At 39.5% G+C, this 18,316-nt stretch overlaps 1 protein-coding gene across 1 annotated transcript; it reads left to right on the top strand.

The window, feature by feature from the left end:
- Window positions 1–854: 854 nt before the first annotated feature.
- On the top strand, window positions 855–14,542 carry LOC101165238 (5'-AMP-activated protein kinase subunit beta-1). Its single transcript, XM_004072551.4, has 7 exons — window positions 855–1,508; window positions 2,752–2,921; window positions 3,003–3,096; window positions 3,190–3,304; window positions 6,395–6,528; window positions 6,603–6,671; window positions 14,288–14,542. The coding sequence occupies exons 1-7, from the start codon at window positions 1,371–1,373 to the stop codon at window positions 14,363–14,365; spliced, it is 798 nt and encodes a 265-aa protein (XP_004072599.1). The 5' UTR covers window positions 855–1,370; the 3' UTR covers window positions 14,366–14,542.
- The last annotated feature ends 3,774 nt before the right edge of the window (window positions 14,543–18,316 follow it).

Here is an 18,316-nt window from a genome sequence, read left to right as displayed (position 1 = left end):
CGCATCCCACAATCCCCTGCTGCCAGCAGACCCAACGTGCATGTGACCGCCACTACATTACAAAAAAAAACTATTCGAATAGTTCATGGTGTGGATTATGGGACACAAATGCACTATTTTTAAAGTCAGGTTTATTGAAATTATGGTAACTTGTAAAACTTAAAACAGCACTCATCCAATAAAGCCAGAAATAACTTGCTAACAATAAACTTACAAGAAATGTTCAAGGACACAGATGGGAACTCTGAATGGATGCTGAACTTCAAAAAGCCGTGCATTCGCACTACAAAAAGTAAAGGGGTTATCAATTTGTAGTGTGGATTTATGGAACGGATTGGACGAAAGTTAAAAACAAACCAAAAGTTTAAATGCATTCAAAAAAATCTAAAAGATGTCACTGATGGAACTGTACAAGGCAAGAAATTGTCACTAAAAACAAAAATGTCACTTCTGCATAGATGCAGAAGTGTCACAGAGACACGGAAGTTACAGCTGAAAGCGGCTTTTGCGGCCGGATGGAGAGCATATCCGTGTTTATGAATTACTTATGACGTGAACAGCTATTCCGTTCGCACAAATTAATTCTTTCGTTCGCACGAATTAATTATTTCGATGGAACAAAATGGTATTTCGTGGGAGCGGAATATTATATTGTGGGAACGGAATATTATTTCGTGCGAACAAGATATTAATTTGTGGGAACAAGAAAAATTTTATTTTTTTAATGTCAGGACACGAGCTCAGTACATTTGTGCTTGAAATAAAGAAAATTGCATTGAAATTGTTGTTCCATGTATGGTTAATAAAGTTTTTTTTTTAACTCCAACTTCCTGTTCTCGTGCAGTCTCGCTGCAGTTCCGCGTTCGCCTTTCCCCGCCTCCGCCTGCTGCAGCCACCTAGTCTCGCCAACGATCATCCAGGCGAGGCGCTGGTTCATCTCAAATCTCAAACACGCCTAATAAACGATGAGAAACGGGATGAAACGGCAAACAACCAGAGGGAAGGAGGAAAAACCCGCGCTCTAAACTAGGTTACGTTACTGCTGAGCCGTCGCGTGCGCACAGGAACAGTCTCGCGCTTAGGACTTAATTGTTGTTGTTTTCAACTATTCCAGACCAAACTCATGTAGTTCAGCCTGGAACAACAGGAAGGTCGTCGATCGGGACCTGCAGACCTTTGGACCTCAGGCTGATGTAGACAACCGAACATTAGCATACGACTTTTTATTTACTCGAGAAAAGTTCGTTTTTTTCATGAGCCATTTCCCTTTGCAGTCCAACGGTTACATTAGTCGTAAACAGGATTTCCGCGCGATTTTTGTTTAAACTCCTGGTTGGATTGACAGAGAACCACCCGGTAAAGGACGGAGGATGGGCAACAGCAGCAGCGACAGGTCCAGCGGGGAACGGTTATACCGAGATGGACAGCCCGGAGGGAAGGAGACGCGACCCAACATCATGATGGATAGCAGCGAGGATGCAGACCTCTTCCAGAGGGAAGATGCCAAGGTGTGGGAAGGAATTTAAGCCACTAATATCGTGCAATTATTAAACAAAACAAACATTTAATCAATCCATCTTCTTCCGGTTATCCGGACTGGCTGGGTCGCAGGGGCAGCAGTTTAAACCCCTCGTGCTATCTTGCATTGACGTGTTATCCCTCCCATGACGACAGGATTCCATGTCTGCCATTTACACCAGTAAAGATTTTAAAAATTAACTGAAGGAAAAGTTCAGGGACCTGGGTTCCAGATGACCCCACTCCCAACGTTAACGTGCCTTGGAGGATAGCACAGGGGCTAAGCAAAGATGCCCAAACTTCGTTCTCCTTGGCCACTTCCTCCCACTCCTGAGGGACCCTGAGACGATCCCAGACTATCTGAGATATGTAGCCTCTTCAGTGTGTCCTGGGTCTTCCCCGTGGCCTCCACCCAGTGAGACATGCCCAGAACACCTCCCATCCGGACCAGATCCCCAACTTAAGCCACCTCATCTGGATCCTCTCCATGTGGAGGGCAGCGGCTCACCTCCAACCGAGCTCTTCACCCTATCTCTAAGGAGGCCCAGCCACCCTACGAAAGGAGCTCATTTCAGCCACTCATGGATATAAATGCTTCTTTTACCTGCTTACTTTGAATTTGATGTGCAGTGAATCATCTCTTTTCACAAACATTACTTTCTTTTGACCCCTCACTCCAAACCTCTCTTTATCTTTTGTAAAAGTGTTCCTAGAGGTCTTTCAATTATGATTATGCTGTTTTAGAGAAAAAAACCCGGTGTCATTTAGAGCACTTGCATATCTAGTCGTCTGCTAGTGCTTGCATCAGAATGGATCAGAGCAGGTAGCTTGTGGCTTCCTGTAGTAGCTTCTATGTCACATCTTTGAGCTCTTTGAGATGGCATTTTTACATCTGCTCCTGATTCACAACAATTTGAATAAAATATACAGAATACAGTTTTATTCTTAATTGTCTTTATATATGTCCCCAATCACCAGAAAAATGCCACAAGAACATGTTAAAAAACACCAAAAACAGGATTTACATTAATGATAGGTTCTGCAAATTTAAACAGAGTAAAACAAACATTTATTATTCCAGGTCCAGCATCACTGACTTTCAGGACCAAGCAGTTTCATTTGATTTTGTGTAGGGTCTCATTGGCTTAATAAATGCATTATCTTCCCCTTAGTCTCACATCTGTTTCGTCAGCTGGTAAAGAAAGTTTGTGTTTCAAATCCGGTTCTTCTCAGGCCCCACAGGAGATGCAGGAGTTCCTGGCGTGGCAGGAGGACTTGGACTGTGACAGCAAAAGTCCAACGCATGCCAGACCGACTGTGTTCAGATGGGCCGGGGCAGCCAAGGAAGTCTTTGTTTCTGGATCTTTCAACAATTGGGCCACCAAGATCCCCCTGAATAGAAGGTCTGACTCCCCAAAAAGCAAAATTAGAGGAAGCCTTATGAATGAACCTTGGAGTTAAACGTAATTGTTTTTCAAATGCAGCCAGAAAAACTTTGTGGCGATCGTTGACCTGCCGGAGGGAGATCACCAGTACAAGTTCTGCGTGGATGGTCAGTGGACTTTGGATCCGGCTGGGGTGAGTGGAGGAGTTAAGAAGTGCCCTTTTTTTTCTTGGTGTGAAAACATGTACTGTATGTTGAGAATTGTTTCTGTTTTTGCTGACCTGTAGGCTGTGGCTACATCTAAAACTGGATCAGTGAACAATGTCATACAGGTGAAGAGAACTGACTTTGAGGTCTTCGATGCCCTCAGGATAGACTCTGAGGATTCAGCCGACATGTCTGGTGAGGGCACCCACATTAATCAACATGTTCGCAAACTTTTTTTTAATAATGATTGTAAGCAGTTTTTTTAAGGCAGAAAATGTTTACTATTTTTACAAATGGTCTTGTTTTTGAAGTATGTTAACTTTTAGGACTCCAGGATATAATTGGCTGATTTTGATTATTTTCTTTTACCTTTATACATTAACCTTAAAAAGAGCTTCTTTTTTGGTATCATTTTCTGGCATAACCACGGCTGTGTGACCTTACAGTTTGTTTGTTTTCTCAGTTTGCCAAACTGTTTTAACACACTGAACATAACTCAAAAAGCCAAATTAAAGTATAAAATTTAATTTTTTTATTGTGAAAATCACAAAAAGGACCTTTTTTTCTTGTTTGCTTAAAATGAAAATATATGAGAATGAGTATATATGAGAAAACTATAGGAAACTGTAACTATTGCAAACTACAATGTTAAAAGCAGCTTTTCACATTAAAATGCAGCCAATGTCTCAAGCGCTTTTGTACTGCTATTCCTAAAAGAGGTTTCAAAATTAAATTGATTAAAATAAATAATAAAATAAATAATTGTGGACCCTCCCAAAAAATCTTTTCTTCATTTGAACACACATGAGCACATCACAAGCGTGTTCAAAGTTTGACCAACGACAAAGCAATACACAACTTTTAAAAAAACAAATACTGGCAACATTTTAGCAGTTTTCTGCATTTCCATTACGAAAAACTGAATAGAAACCTTTCAGAAAAACTCATTTCATTTAGAAATGCTGTAGTTCTCATAGAAATGCTTAGTATCATTCCAAAGACTAGTTTCTGTCCAGTTGCATAAACAGGGCCACATCACTAATCTGACATTTCCAAGCTGACTCCCTCCTGATTTAGTCTACCTGGAGGCGGCGTTTGCATTTCAGTCTACCCTTTGTTCAAATTTTTGTCATCATCTGTGACGATGGGCACTCGAGAACACTTGTCTCGTTCTGCTTGGCTCTTCTCCTTTCATTGTTTGTTTCTAACCCGCAAAATGTCTCAAACCTCTGAAATATTTCCACCTGCAAAACTTCACAGCCACTATTCCCACCTTGTTCTCCCTTAAATTCGTGCCAGCAACCAGGGACATGAAATGTATTGGCTGGTTGATGTCATGACTATTTTGGTCTTTGGGACAAAGACTGATACCACATTTTTTGCTTGAAAGCGTTGTCAGCATGCAGCTTCCTCCTGAAACAAATGTGCATTGGGACTGCGACATGCAGGTAAACGCACTGAAAAAAACTACAGCATACCTTTGATGATTTGATTGATGATTTGAGAAATCTTTAAGGTAGAACAAAAACGTAATTAAAACCCCATTTGGTTTAACATTTTTTTTTTTAAGTCCGCCCCCGATTTAAAAATCCAGTAATGTGAATGGGACACTCTGGAGCATTTGTTGACTTTTCTGCTCTTCTACCAACAATTCTCACTTAGAATTACAAGTGGAACCATGAAGTTAATTTCTGAGCAAATTCTGTCCAGATTTACGGAATATATGCTTCATCAAATCATCATGTGGGGTGGCCGTGGTGCATCATGGGCGGTCGACCCATGATCGTAATATTACAGGTTCGATTCCCGCCTTGCATGCCCATGAGTCGAAGTGTCCTTGGGCAAGACACTGAACCCCACCTTGCCTCTGGTGGTAGGCGGGCGCCTGTGTTTGGCAGCGGAGCCGCCACCAGTGTGTGAATGTGTGTGTGACTGGGTGAATGGGTCTGTGACTGTAAAGCACTTTGTCCTTGTAGGAAGAAAGGCGCTATATAAGTATACGCCATTTACCATCTAATACAGTTTTAAAATGAACGTGCTTATAAGTGTTTCCACTGACTCAAACATCCTGTCTTTCTTGCCTGTTTAACCCTGTGCGTATTCCAGCAGCTGCGGATTTAACTGCAATAGTTTTCCCTAAGACTTTTCATTCCAATTGGGTCTTTATTGAAAAACTGTTTTCTCATGTCGACGTAAATGCATGATAGTATCTGGTATTAATTTTTAGAATTTGATTTTCTTAGAGTTAAGCACGAAGTTATAACACCAAAGTTAATGGCCTACTCCCATGAAAATCCTGTTTTTGGTGAACATGTTTTTGTGACATTTTTCTGATGATTGAGGACATATATAAAGAAAATTAAGCATAAAATTGTATTTCTTTATTTTAATTATTGTGAATCAGGAGCAGAAGAAAAAAATGCATTTTGAAAAAGACTGTGTTTGTGATGTAGAAAATACACTGGGCGTGCCGGAAACTCCCTGATCCGCTCCATACTGATGTATCCACTTGTAGACGACGAAATCTGTCTATGTCTCTGTTTTCCTTATCTGTAATGGCATCTGGCTCAAAACTGTATGGCTTGATAGCTTCAACATTTGTTCGCTATTTTTGTTGCTCCGGTAATGTTAGTTTAGGGATGTGAGGGGCTGCAAACTAATATTAAGATTAAGATAAACTTTGTTAATCCCCATAGGGAAATTCAATAGCAGCAGGCAGGAGAGCGTGTAAACAGAGAGTTCTCAGCTATGGGGAGGTGAAGGGGGCGGGGTTACTTAGTGCCAACAGTCCCTCCCACAACCACCCACCGCTCTGCAGAACCTATGTCCCAGTAAACAACACAAGTTTTTTTTTATTTTGGCTAAAAACAGCATAATCATAATTAAAAGACCACTGGGAACGCTTTTACAATAGATCAGGTGATGATTGGAGTTTTGGTCATTGATCCTTTGTGTTGAACTATGTGGAACTATGGATATATACATTGATACAACTTAAATATATGTATTGCACGTAACTTTTATTGTACTTCCGGACTATTAGATATTGCACATGATTGGTATACAGATGTCACAGTGTTTTTATTTTGAGGTTCACATTTTGTTCAGGACGTTGACAGCTCTGGGAAAAAAACTTTTTTTTAGTCTATTGGTGCGAGCTTTGTGTGTTCTGTACCGCCGTTCTGACGGTAGCAGTAGGAACAGGTGATGGTTGGGATGGTGTCGGTGTCATTGTCAGTGTTCAGATTTTCTAAAATAATTATATTGTTGTTTTTGTTGTTTCAGACCTATCAAGCTCCCCACCAGGCCCCTACCAACAAAACGCATATGTGATGAAGCCAGAGGACAAACTCAAACAGCCCCCCATCCTGCCCCCTCACCTGCTCCAGGTGCTGCTCAACAAGGACACGGGGATCTCTGTAGGTTAAGCTTGCATGCTTGTTCATCTTTCCATGAAGCAAATCCTGTAAGAACTTTCTTAATCTCTCATCAGTGTGATCCAACGCTGCTTCCAGAACCCAACCACGTCATGCTCAACCACCTGTACGCCCTTTCTATCAAGGTTAGAGAGAAAATACTTTCCTTTTTTTACTCTGAGCTATAAAGTGTGTGCACTTATGTAACTTTGTTTACCTCACCCTATTAGTGGGGTAGCTGTAGTGTAGTTGAAGTGCCCCAGCATTAAACTTATCAAGATATCTCAAAATTACTCTGATCTCACTCTATCTGGAGAAGTAGACCACTTAAAAGACAAAGCCAGGACCGTTTACTTCAAAAATGTTCATTTAACTCGACAGATTGACCTATATTTTCTGCCAAAATCAATGTTGACAGAGCTGTGGAAATCGGTAATCCTACCTGCTGATATTTACACAGTCACACCACACAGTACAGAATTTGAAGGCTTTCAGGAGCCATGGCTTTGATTAGTGTTTATGCTTCTTTATGCTCTAAATTTTCCAAAGTAATTCAATGTTGTTCTCATTCTAACCTCTTTGTCTGAGGAAAGGTCAGGTAGGAGAAGAATTATTGACGCCAAGTTTGCGATAGACGAGCATCACTTGTGATGCCAGTGATAAACAGTGAACAAGGAACTTGCATTGAGAGGGGTGAAGCGTATCATCCAATAACACTCAATTGCACACAAACACACAGCACCTTAACCCTACTCTCACCTGTCAGATTTTTAATGTTGCTGGCTTTAGATTAAATTATTTAACAGGTGAAAAATAACTAGATGTGTGGTCAGCTAACTTTCATGCTGCAAAAAAAAAAAAAATCCAGCAATCAGAAATGTAAACAAAAAAAACTAGAAAAGATGCATTACCTGCGATAGTGCTAGCATGAATGCTTTTTATTTTTATCCTTATAGCTAATTCTTTCCAAGTTTTTATGCAGTGGATAGGATCTGGGCTATTGTCATGTGAGGTGATCAAAGAACTGGCATGCTTCCAGTCATTGAATCCAGGGTTTGTTAAACTAATTTTCTTTTTGGAAAAGAGTTTGCAGCACCGAATACACCAACCATGTTCTTTTCACCTCTTCTCCATTAACTTAATGTTTTTTAAGTACTGGTGATGACAGCTTCTTCCATCGTTATCATTCTTGGGGGAAAAAAATGTGCAAACCAGATCTGTTCGATTCCTGTCAATCATAGATGAGGGCCAGTTAGCTTGGTCAGTGGGCAGTTTTTCATCAACTGAACCCCCATAATGGATGGAGATTTTTTGTGTGTTTGTAATCCTAAAAAAGGCACATACATTGTGAATAAATTAGTGTTTGCGGAATTTGTTGAGGCAGTATGGATTGTCATACATTTTATGAAATTATGTTCACACTGTGACTGACAATGTAAATATATACTATATCTACTTTCAATTTTATTTATTTTATTTATACTGCACTAGTAACTTACATGATGTGCAAAGCTGATGTTTCTTGCTGTTGTGGATCAGATGCAAATGGGCCTTCAGTGTCTTTGGAAATGTTTGGCTCTGCATCCTGATCTTCCAAAACGGGTTCTGAAGTGGTTTCAGTCTCTTTGAGTGACAGACTGAGGTAGATGGCTGTGGGACATCATTTTCGTCTTGGACGGTAGCAGGTGCTTCAAAATATTTTAGAAGTGCATCTAATATGAAAGGAAAAACAGAACATTCTTACAAAATATTTAGACACATATAACAAAGTAGAGGGGATTAAAACTGTTTAAAAAAATGCAATTTCTGGCAACAAGCTGAGGAACCACCACAAAATAATTCTAATAATACTGAGAATAAGAGACATAGTACTGAATATATGTAATTACAAATATCTAAATAATTTGAAAGCAAATCATCATGTCGTATTAAGCTATTTTAATAAAAGCACGAGTTTAGTGATTGGTTAGATATGAGTGAATATAAAATTGTATTTAATTAGCTGAATTTATTGCACAAATTCAGTTTGGATTAACTAAAAGTTTTGGCTAACAAAAGCCTTAGCCTAACTACTCTTCAAATATTATTGTGCATGTTTAATAAAGTTGTCTTAGGTTTAAGTAATGCCAGTAAAAAGTTTCTCTTGGTCTTCTTTCTTATTTTTTCTAAATTGAGCACCGGATGGTTTTGTCCTTTTCATTTTATTGTGCTCACGAAAACAAACAAGTTAGCATATTCTGACACCAACTACCGCTTAGCACATCAGCTTGGCTAATAGCCAATACTTCTTAGTATGATTGATAGATTGGAATTGGGTTTTACAAATACATTCATGGTGAATGCTGTCCGTAATTTGATATGAAGGTAGTTTGAGCTAGAGATGATAGCCTGAAAAAGACTTCCAATTACCTGTGTTTGTGTGTGATTTACTCAGCCACCGGGAATTGCGACCCCTCTCGAATTTTTGGACTTGTGTTCCAAAGAGTGACGCAAAGAGGTGTGGGCTAGAGCCCTGCGCGGGACTATTTTCTTCATCCCGCTCCCGCCCGCGCCCGCTGAATTTTTGACCAATCCCGCCCGCTCCCGCAACGTATGCGTTACACTCCCGCCCGCTCCCGCAATATGTATGTCCACTCCCGCCCGCACCCGCAAAACTCAGAGAATTCAGTCCCGCACAGTAATAGAGATGCATTGATTTTGTATCGTCCCCCGTCCCGCAGGAAAAAAACACGTATTTTTATTGATATTACTAAAGAGATTCATGTCCCTCCTCCAGCCTCATCTTTTGATGCATTCCTCTTGTGTAATGTGCAACTTAAATATTAAATATATTTTCACAAATCCTGTTCGGTTAAAAGTGTCCGTGTGTGCGCGCGCAGACAGACGGCCTGAAGCGCACTCTTAGTAAGAGGCGGGGCGGGGCGCACCCCCAACATCAGGTTACATGACAGAGCCCATTGGGCGTCTCTACCTGGTGCCTTCACGGAGCTTCAGTACATAAGAATCCAACAGCCACACAGCCTAACGTAATCCGCTAATATATATTCATGAGATATTCATGCCAGCACTGATCCCGCGGGGTTTATTTTTTGCCGCCCGCTCCCGCCCGCAGCACAATCCAAACCGCCCAATCCCGCGAGATTTGGGTTGGGTCCCGCGGGACCCGATCCCAATGCAGCCCTCTAGTGTGGGCGCATGTTTCAGTGTCGTGCAGCAGAGGGCTCAGTGTAACATTTAAAATGAAACCTTCAGATGACAATGATGGACGTGCTTAGCTATTCATATGGTAGGGGCGGTCACGTGCACGCTGGGTCTGCTGTCGGAGCTGGTAAAGCAGGGAATTGTGGGATACAATCCCTTTGCCTGCTCTGGTCGAAAGGGGGTTGAGCACAGGTTTTTCTTTTGCCCATGTGCCCTTTTATGTGGCTGTTTTATGTTGTTTCACCCTTAGTTATTTCATCCTGTTGTTCTTACTTCTTCTTTTTTTGCACCATGAGTGTGGGGAGGGGAGAGGATGATCACCCTGGTGCGATGTAAAACGTTATGCATTTCAAAATAAAAACTCAAAGTATTTCTTATTCCGTCACCCTGCCTCCTTCATTGTAGCATTTCTAAAATATAGAAATGAAAAACTGAATGATTATTTTCCCTCGTCGGCCCCTTGGAAAATTCCACCCTGAGCAACGGCCCATATCGCCCATATCATAAACCGCCACAGAGTCCACAGCTGCATTAGATTAGTTCAGGGATGCCCACACTTTTTTGGCATGCCAGCTACTTTTGAGATGACAAGCATCAAAAGATCAAATCAAATCAAAGTTTATTTGTATAGCACCTTTAAAACACAAGGCATACAACGTGTTTTACAAGATGAAATTTAAAAACAAAGGACAAGACAAACAAATATGTAATTAAAAACCGGCACAATGCCAAACCCCCCACCCCACACACACACACACATATACTCACTCGCTGTGATAAAAGACAAAAAGATGCAATGTAAAAAAACCTGGCTTTGTACTGAGGTTGAGGAAACTAAGTTTTGAGGACATGTCCACCTCGGTGACACCCAACCCAGGTTCACAGAGTCCACTACCACAGACAGGATCCCCCAGATCTAGACAAAGAGCCAGACCTGAGAGATCCCGTTGCAGCGATGTGGAGGAAAACTGGAATTACAGCTAAAATGTCAAAGGAGTAAAATAAAAGATAAAATAAATTAAAAGGAAAATAAGTACAGAAATAAACCTTAGTAGACATATAAAATGGTAAAAGTGAGTAAATACATTAAAATGAATAAATAGATTGATTTAAAAAATAGCTATATACACATATACATATCAAATTGAAAAAAAGGGAAAATAAAAATATCCAATAAATTCCTAAATTTCAATTAAAAGCAAGATTTAAAAGGTAGGTTTTGAGCCTTCCTTTAAAAACATGAACAAAAGATCAACCTACCTGTCTGTAGCAGCTACTGCACCTAGCACTTCTGCTACTTCCAGTCACAGCGGCCGCTTGATCATGCGCTTTTTGGAATAAAACTTTATTCCACATTGTAAGCTTAATCTATCCTATCTATCTGTCTCTCCGTCCATCTGTCTGTTGGCGTAAGGCCTTCTTAGGTTCAGATGGTTAAGGACACTAAAAACCTAATGAGCTGTGGGAAAAGAAAAAAATCACACACTGCATAAAGTTTCAAACCTTTGCAATGGGAGAGCCAGGTTGATCTGCAAAAAAGTGCTCTGCTTCTGATCTGAGCTCAAAACCCCACGGCAGGCAGTTTTACTATCCAACGGAATAACATGTGTGAATCAAGTCCTACAATAGCTCTGTGTCTATCCGTACAAGCACAAGATTAAGAGACCAACAGTTCCAGGTGTGAAGGACAGATGTTTCTTTTCTGTTCGATAAGCAATTCAGCACAGACAAAAAGCATAAACAGCCTTCAGCACTTCCATGTCCTTATATGGTGGTGCGTGCCGGTTCCGCTTGCAGTCGTAATTACAACACACAATATTCGTGTATATAAAGAAGCAAGTAAAATGGAAGCAAATTTGTCTCATTTCGAAATAAAAGTATATACTCCCATGCTTTTTTCATTTTTGCAATAAAGCTGCGTTCATTGACTCAAAAATAAAATGAAACATCAAATAGATTATTTTCTTCTTCTTCAACACCGCTTATTCTGTCACTTAATAAAAATGCTAAAGAAAATGGTATTTGACATTTCATTTTCAAAAAGTTCTCTAGTAAATGTATAGTAAAATTCAATTAGAAATATCTAATCTGACAATTAAAATGGATTAACAGAAAGGCTCTTTCATTTCCACAATGTAACTGCATCAATTGACTCAAAAAAAAAAATCAATCCTCCAAAATGCTTTTTCATTTTTTTACCTTAAGACCGCTAATTTTGTGACATAATTAAAGCGATTATGCAAAAAGGGGATTGCATTTTTGATTTCACATCCGCTGCATGAAAAGTGTTGCATAATTCAATTCCGGTCAGCAGTTCCAGGAGGTAGGTGGGGCGAAGAAATCCGTGCTCACTCTTCTTCTGCATTGTTGGCCCTACCAGCAAACGACCTGGCGTTCTCACATATGTGCACAATTCTTGTTGGGATTACCTTCCCAGTTGGAGTTACGAAAAGTTTCACAGTATGTTGCCTGTGACAGCAAGACTCCCGTAACCCCTGCAGGGATTAAGCGGGTTAGAAGATGGATGGAGGAAATAATTTGACAGCAATGAATATAGACATCAAAATAAATCATGTGTTTATATTATCCGACCTTTTGTCTGTTTTTTTCTTTAAGTTAAAGCCCAGTTAAAACGTCCATTCTCCTTCAGGGGCAGGCGCGTGAACAGTCGCCATGAAGCCGTCACATGACTCGCTTTCGAATGGGGCGGCAGAGGGATTTGGGGAGCAGCTACTGGACCTAGCACTTCCGCTACTTCCAGTCACAGCGGCTGCTTGCTCATGTGCTTTTTTTGAATAAAACTTTATTCCACATTGTAAGCTTAAGCAATCTATAGCTTCTGACAAAATTTCCCAACCTCTTGGTCCCCACTCTTATATTATTGCGTCGTCCCTCTTTTTTCCAGTGCCAAAATGAAAAAGCATTTCTGTTAATCCATTTTAATTGTCATATTAGATATTTCTTATTCAATTTTGCTACACATTTACAAGAGAACTTTTTGAAAATGAAATGTTAAATACCATTTTCTTTATCATTTTAATTAAATGAAGAATAAAAAGTAAAGGCCATTTGGCGAACTGATTTTTAATTTTATTTTTGAGTCAATGAATGCAGCTTTATTGTAAAAATTAAAAAGCATTTCCGGTAAATGGTGTTTACTTGTATAGCGCTTTCTACCTTCCTCAAAGGCCCAAAGCGCTTTACAGTCACAAACCAATCCACACGCTGGTGGCGGCTCCCCTGCCAACACTGGCGCCACATTCCATCAGAGGTAAGGTGGGGTTCAGTGTCTTGCCCAGGGACACTTCGACGGGAAATGAATCTGCATTCTTCCGATCAGAGGTCGACCGCTTTACCGCTGCACCACAAATATGAGACACATACAGTATGCTTCCATACCTGCCTGCCTGACCCTGATTTAGCTTTGTGGATTTTTAGCTGAGGTAACAAACTTCAATCGGAACCAGCCATCTGCCTGTTTTGTGACACTCTGGATGAGTTGTGACTTTCACAACCTCCAAACAAATGTTCATATCTTCAAAACTGTTTCACTTATCCTAACCATTGTGAAAATCACAATGCTTTGGTCTACAACGTGTGAAAGTTTCATGTCTATAGGTTTAAGTATGTTCTCACAATCCCAAGTGAAAAACATGATTTGGTGTGAGAAGCAGCAGGCAGATTTTGAACAGTCGGGTATTTGAAATGACCTAAAATTTGCACAAACTGTAAACTATATTTGCATAAAAAACACAAGTTATTTTGAAAAGCTGAATACATGTAAATTGATCAATCTTCCCTCAAGATTTTAAAGTTTGAATGGTGTCGATAGCTAAAAGTAAGCAGAAGTTTATACGTTTCAAGTGCACATTTTTGAAGGATTTGAAGAATTTTTCTTTCATTTCCTATGGGGCAAATTTTTCCAAATATTTTAAATACTGTATAGTTTATGACTACCAAGATTACAAGCACTAATGCCCTGAACGAGCTGAAGGTTTTGAGACCAAGATTGCTGAAATAGCTGAAAAACGTACAAAAAGCAGCAGGAGAATCTCAATGATTGTGTGAATGCTTTGAAGATTCACACAATCAGCTGATAACCTGACCCACTTTCTGCTGATGAGCATTTACTGCAGATCCACAGATTTCAGTATGCCGGCTTTTGCATTTAATAGTTTGAATTCACTGTTTTTTGCCTCTTAGGACCCACAGTTTTGGCTGACTCCATTTTATCATCACAAGTACCACGACATCCAGCAGCTTTAGAGGAATTAACCATATTTTTTAGAGTTCCCTTCAACTCTTCATAAGACATCCAGCCAAAATGGCACCAATCAACCTGTGGCATCATGTGCATGCCCTTTGCTGCGATGAATGTGGGAATATTTTTAAACTACTAATGTCAAGTAGTTAAATGTGTGTTTTTTTTTATATATATATAAGTGAAGTAGGAACTCAAAGGTGCTTATCTTGATACAATCAACAGACTATCAATTCATGCTTTTGTTGTTTTTTCAGACCAGGCTTAAATGCAGCTCTCATGTTGCTATGTTTGTTTCAGGATGGCGTGATGGTTCTCAGCGCAACTCACCGATACAAGAAGAAGTATGTGACCACTCTCCTTTACAAGCCAATATAGACTTCAGTGGCACCACTCAGCCTTTTATTTTGAAAAGGGTTGAAATGAACAGCTGTTGATTTTCTTTTATTGAAACTGGACTAACTTGTATGCCTGATTTTAGACACTTGCAAGACTGTTTTTCATACAAACTATTTTAAGTCATACTTGTCAATAAATAATTCTTAATCACAAAAACGTTTTTCCCTTTTTCTTCCCAGTCTTATTTGTCCAAATTTGTGAAAAGAAGTCAAGCTGGTTGGAAATCGGAACAATTCAAATGTGATTTTAAAAGAACAGTCAATTTTACCATTGGGGATATACTTTTTTAAGTCCACTGCATCTTCAATAAAATGTTAAAATTGTTAAATCTTTTAAATTTGATAGAAATGAATGTCTTTGCAAAGCTGCTGACAAGAAAGGATTCAATTTTTCAAATGTTTCTTTCCCACCAGTCTCTTCCAGCGTTTACATCACCACTGTAATTGACAATTGCAGTTTTTTGCAGCAAACATCTGGCTATTCAAAGATTTTTTTTTGTAAAGGTTAAAAAATGTTGCTACACATTAATTTCAAACAGCGGCACCTAATTTCTCACAGCTCCAAACAGTTCTTGGTTTGTTACAATTTGTTTCAGAAATGAATTGAATATATAGTGGGGCAAAAAGGTTTTTAGTCAGCCACCAATTGTGCCAGTTCTCTTACTCAAAAACAGGTGAGAGGTCTGCAATTTTCCTTATAGGTATACCTCAACTATGAGAGACAAAATGAGAAGAATAATCTAGAGAATCACATTGTACGATTTTCCAAGAATTTCTTTGTACATTTTGGTGGAAAATAAGTATTTGGTCAGTAACAAAAGTTCAACTCTATAGTTTGTTATATGCCCTTTGTTTGCAATGACAGCAGTCAAACTTTTTCTGTAAGTCTTCACAAGGTTTTCACAAACTGTTGCTGGTATTTTTCCTCCATTCAGATCTCCTCTAGACGAATGATGTTTTAAGGTTGTCGCTGGCCAACACGGACTTTCAACTCCCTCCAAAGATTTTCTATGGGGTTGAGATCTGGAGACTGGCTAGGCCACTCCAGGATCTTGAAATGCTTCTCATCGATCAGTGTGTTTGGGATCATTGTCACGGTGAAAGACCCAGCCATGTTTCATCTTCAAAGCCCTTGCTGATGGAAGGAGGTTTGGAAGGACTATGATGTTTGCAGATGATATTGTAGTGAGAGCAGGGAACAGGTGGAGGAGAAGCTAGAGAGAAATGAAGGTTAGCCACGTCAAAATGGAGTGAAGCTACAGAAAGAAGAGATAAAGAAGGTGGAGAATTTAAAGTATCTAGGGTCAACAGTTCAGAGTAATGGATAGAGTGTAAAAGAAGTGAAGAAGTGAGTGCAGGCAGGTTGGAATGGATGGAGAAAAGTGTCAGATGGGATATGTGATAGGAGAGTTTCAGCTCAAATGAAAGGAAAGGTTTACAAAAATGTGGTGAGACCAGCCATGTTATTCAACCTAAAGACAGTGGTCCGGAGGAAAAGACAGGAGGCAGAGCTGGAGGTAGCAGAGATGAAGATGCTGAGGTTCTCTTTGGGAGTGACCAGGATGGATTCAGGAATGTGTAGATCGAAGGGAGAGCGCATGTCAGAGGTTTTGGAGATAAAGTCAGAGAGGCCAGAGTGAGATGGTATGGACATGTCCGGAGGAGAGATGGTGAATATACTAATACTAGGATGCTGAGTCTAGAGTCTGTGTGTTCAGCACATCCGTTTGTCTTGGAGCGTCACATGACTTTGAGCAGCCACTTGGACCGCTAAGTTAGTAGCCCAAAGCTAAAAAGCTGATAAAAGCCAAACAATTAAACATATATGGACAGTTTCTTTGGGGAGCCAGGGAGGAACCCGAAGAAAAGAAAGACTTCAAAGAAAAATAAAGCTGCTATCTCAAAATGTAACCGCTTTGCTGAAGATGCAGCGACTGACTTGAATGTTTCACACTTGCAAATAATAACATTTCAGACACAGTGGATGCGTGTTTATTATTATATTTAGAAAATACTAGTTTTACGACAGTTGTGTCATTTCATTTTGCTTTATTTCTCCACCATTAAAAGTTGGATGCGGCTAAAGTTAGCGTCCGGTTGTTAGCATCCACTTTGACGTTAAAGGGAAAATCTTCATCACAAGGTTTGTTTAAACAAGCAGCAAACATTTTACAGAGAATTAAGATTCAATCAAATAAAGTGGAAACTTGTGAAGAGGACATTAATGAATTTTCCAACAGCAAGGCTGAATTAGGCAGGTATTAGTTAAGAAACTCCAGCACAGAAAATGTTCCTCTGTGTAAAAAAATACACAACCAGCATTTAAGTAAAAACAAAATATGATCAGTCTCTTTGCCCTGAAAGATGGTCTGAGTAAGGGTTGAGTTTCACGTTTTATAATAGTGTTCCATGAAAAAAAATAAAATAAACTAACGTTGCTTTTATAAAATCATTTACAAATCAGAAACAACTTCTACAGATCAGCATCTTTGTTTCATTTATACGACGGAGTATTAGGGCCACCAAAAAAAAAAAATTAGAGCCACCAAAAAAAAAAAAAGTAAAATTACGAGATTTTATCTCGTAAATTTAGGAGATAAAAACTCGTAAATTTACGACTTTTTATCTCATAAATTTACGACTTAAAATCTCATAAATTTAAGAGAAAAAAGTCGTAGATTAAGGAAAAAACACCGAAGTTGTCCGTTTATTGGAGCCTAGCTTGAAGATGAAGTATGTGGAGCCTTTTGTGAAGCTTCATTTCCGGATTATTATAGGTTTAAAACAAAGAGATTCTGAACCTTTTGGCGACTCAAAATCAGATTAGTTTCCGTGTAGCAGTCTTTCCGGGGTTCAGTGTCAGTAAAGCGGAGTTTAATATGTAAAATAAGGAGCTCAGAGACATGTTTGGGTGTAGACAATCGCTGCAGCCTTTATTCTCCTTTTCATTCACATTTTCTGAAGTTCATTTGTCTCATTACGTCATGAACCTGTCATCCCAACACCAATGCGGAAGTAAACAGTGTTACAAACGCCCCCTCCTGCAGATGAAATGTCCCGTTTCAGCATAAAACAATAAAGAGGAATGAAAATAGTGTTTTATATTAGCTTTGGAACGTTGAAAATGCCAAAAAAAAGTGCTCCTCCTTTTGTGTGACGGAAGCGTCACACAGACGTAGAGTCTTGTCTTTGGTGGAGGAAGAAAGGATTCAAGCGAACAGCTGCAGGGACACCGACGACGGCTTCATCGGGCTGCAGAGATCCTGCAAACCAACCATCAATAAATAAAACTTTAATGAATCGTAAATCAAACAAATGACCTTCCAGACATTTGGAACGTTATCAATAAACATTCAGCTCACCTGTTCAACAAAGTTTAGTCGGTCTGCTCTGCTGCTGCACGGCGTTCACCTGCTGCTCTGCATGCTCACTTCCACTGTAATCTCCTAAAATTACGAGTTTTTTTCTCCTAAATTTACGAGTTTTTATCTCCTAAATTTACGAGATAAAATCTCGTATAAAATTACGATAAATTACTTTTCTTTTTTTGGTGGTTCTAATTTTTTTTTTTTTTTTTTGGTGGCCCTAATACTCCGTCGTATTTGATCTCCTAAATTTATGAGAAAAAACTCGTAATTTTACAAGATTTTAAGTCGTAAATTTATGAGAAAAAAAATCGTAAATTTACGATATTAAGTGCAAGTGTGCATACAGAGCAGCAGGTGAACGTTCCAAATATCTGGAAACTCATTTGTTTGATTTACAATTTATTAAAGTTTTATTTATTGATGGTTGGTTTGCAGGATCCCTGCAGCCCGATGAAGCCATCGGTGTCCCTGCAGTTTTCCACTTGAAACCGCGGTCAAGTGAGCCAACATCTGCGGAAGTGCGGTCTCGCTAGCCGTCACTAACTTTCTGCATGCGCGTTTAC

The sequence above is a fragment of the Oryzias latipes genome, chromosome 9, assembly GCF_002234675.1.
Source record: "Oryzias latipes chromosome 9, ASM223467v1".
Lineage (NCBI taxonomy): Eukaryota > Metazoa > Chordata > Actinopteri > Beloniformes > Adrianichthyidae > Oryzias > Oryzias latipes.
Note: the sequence above shows the minus strand (reverse complement) of the source record. Positions and strands in the feature narration are given on the sequence as shown.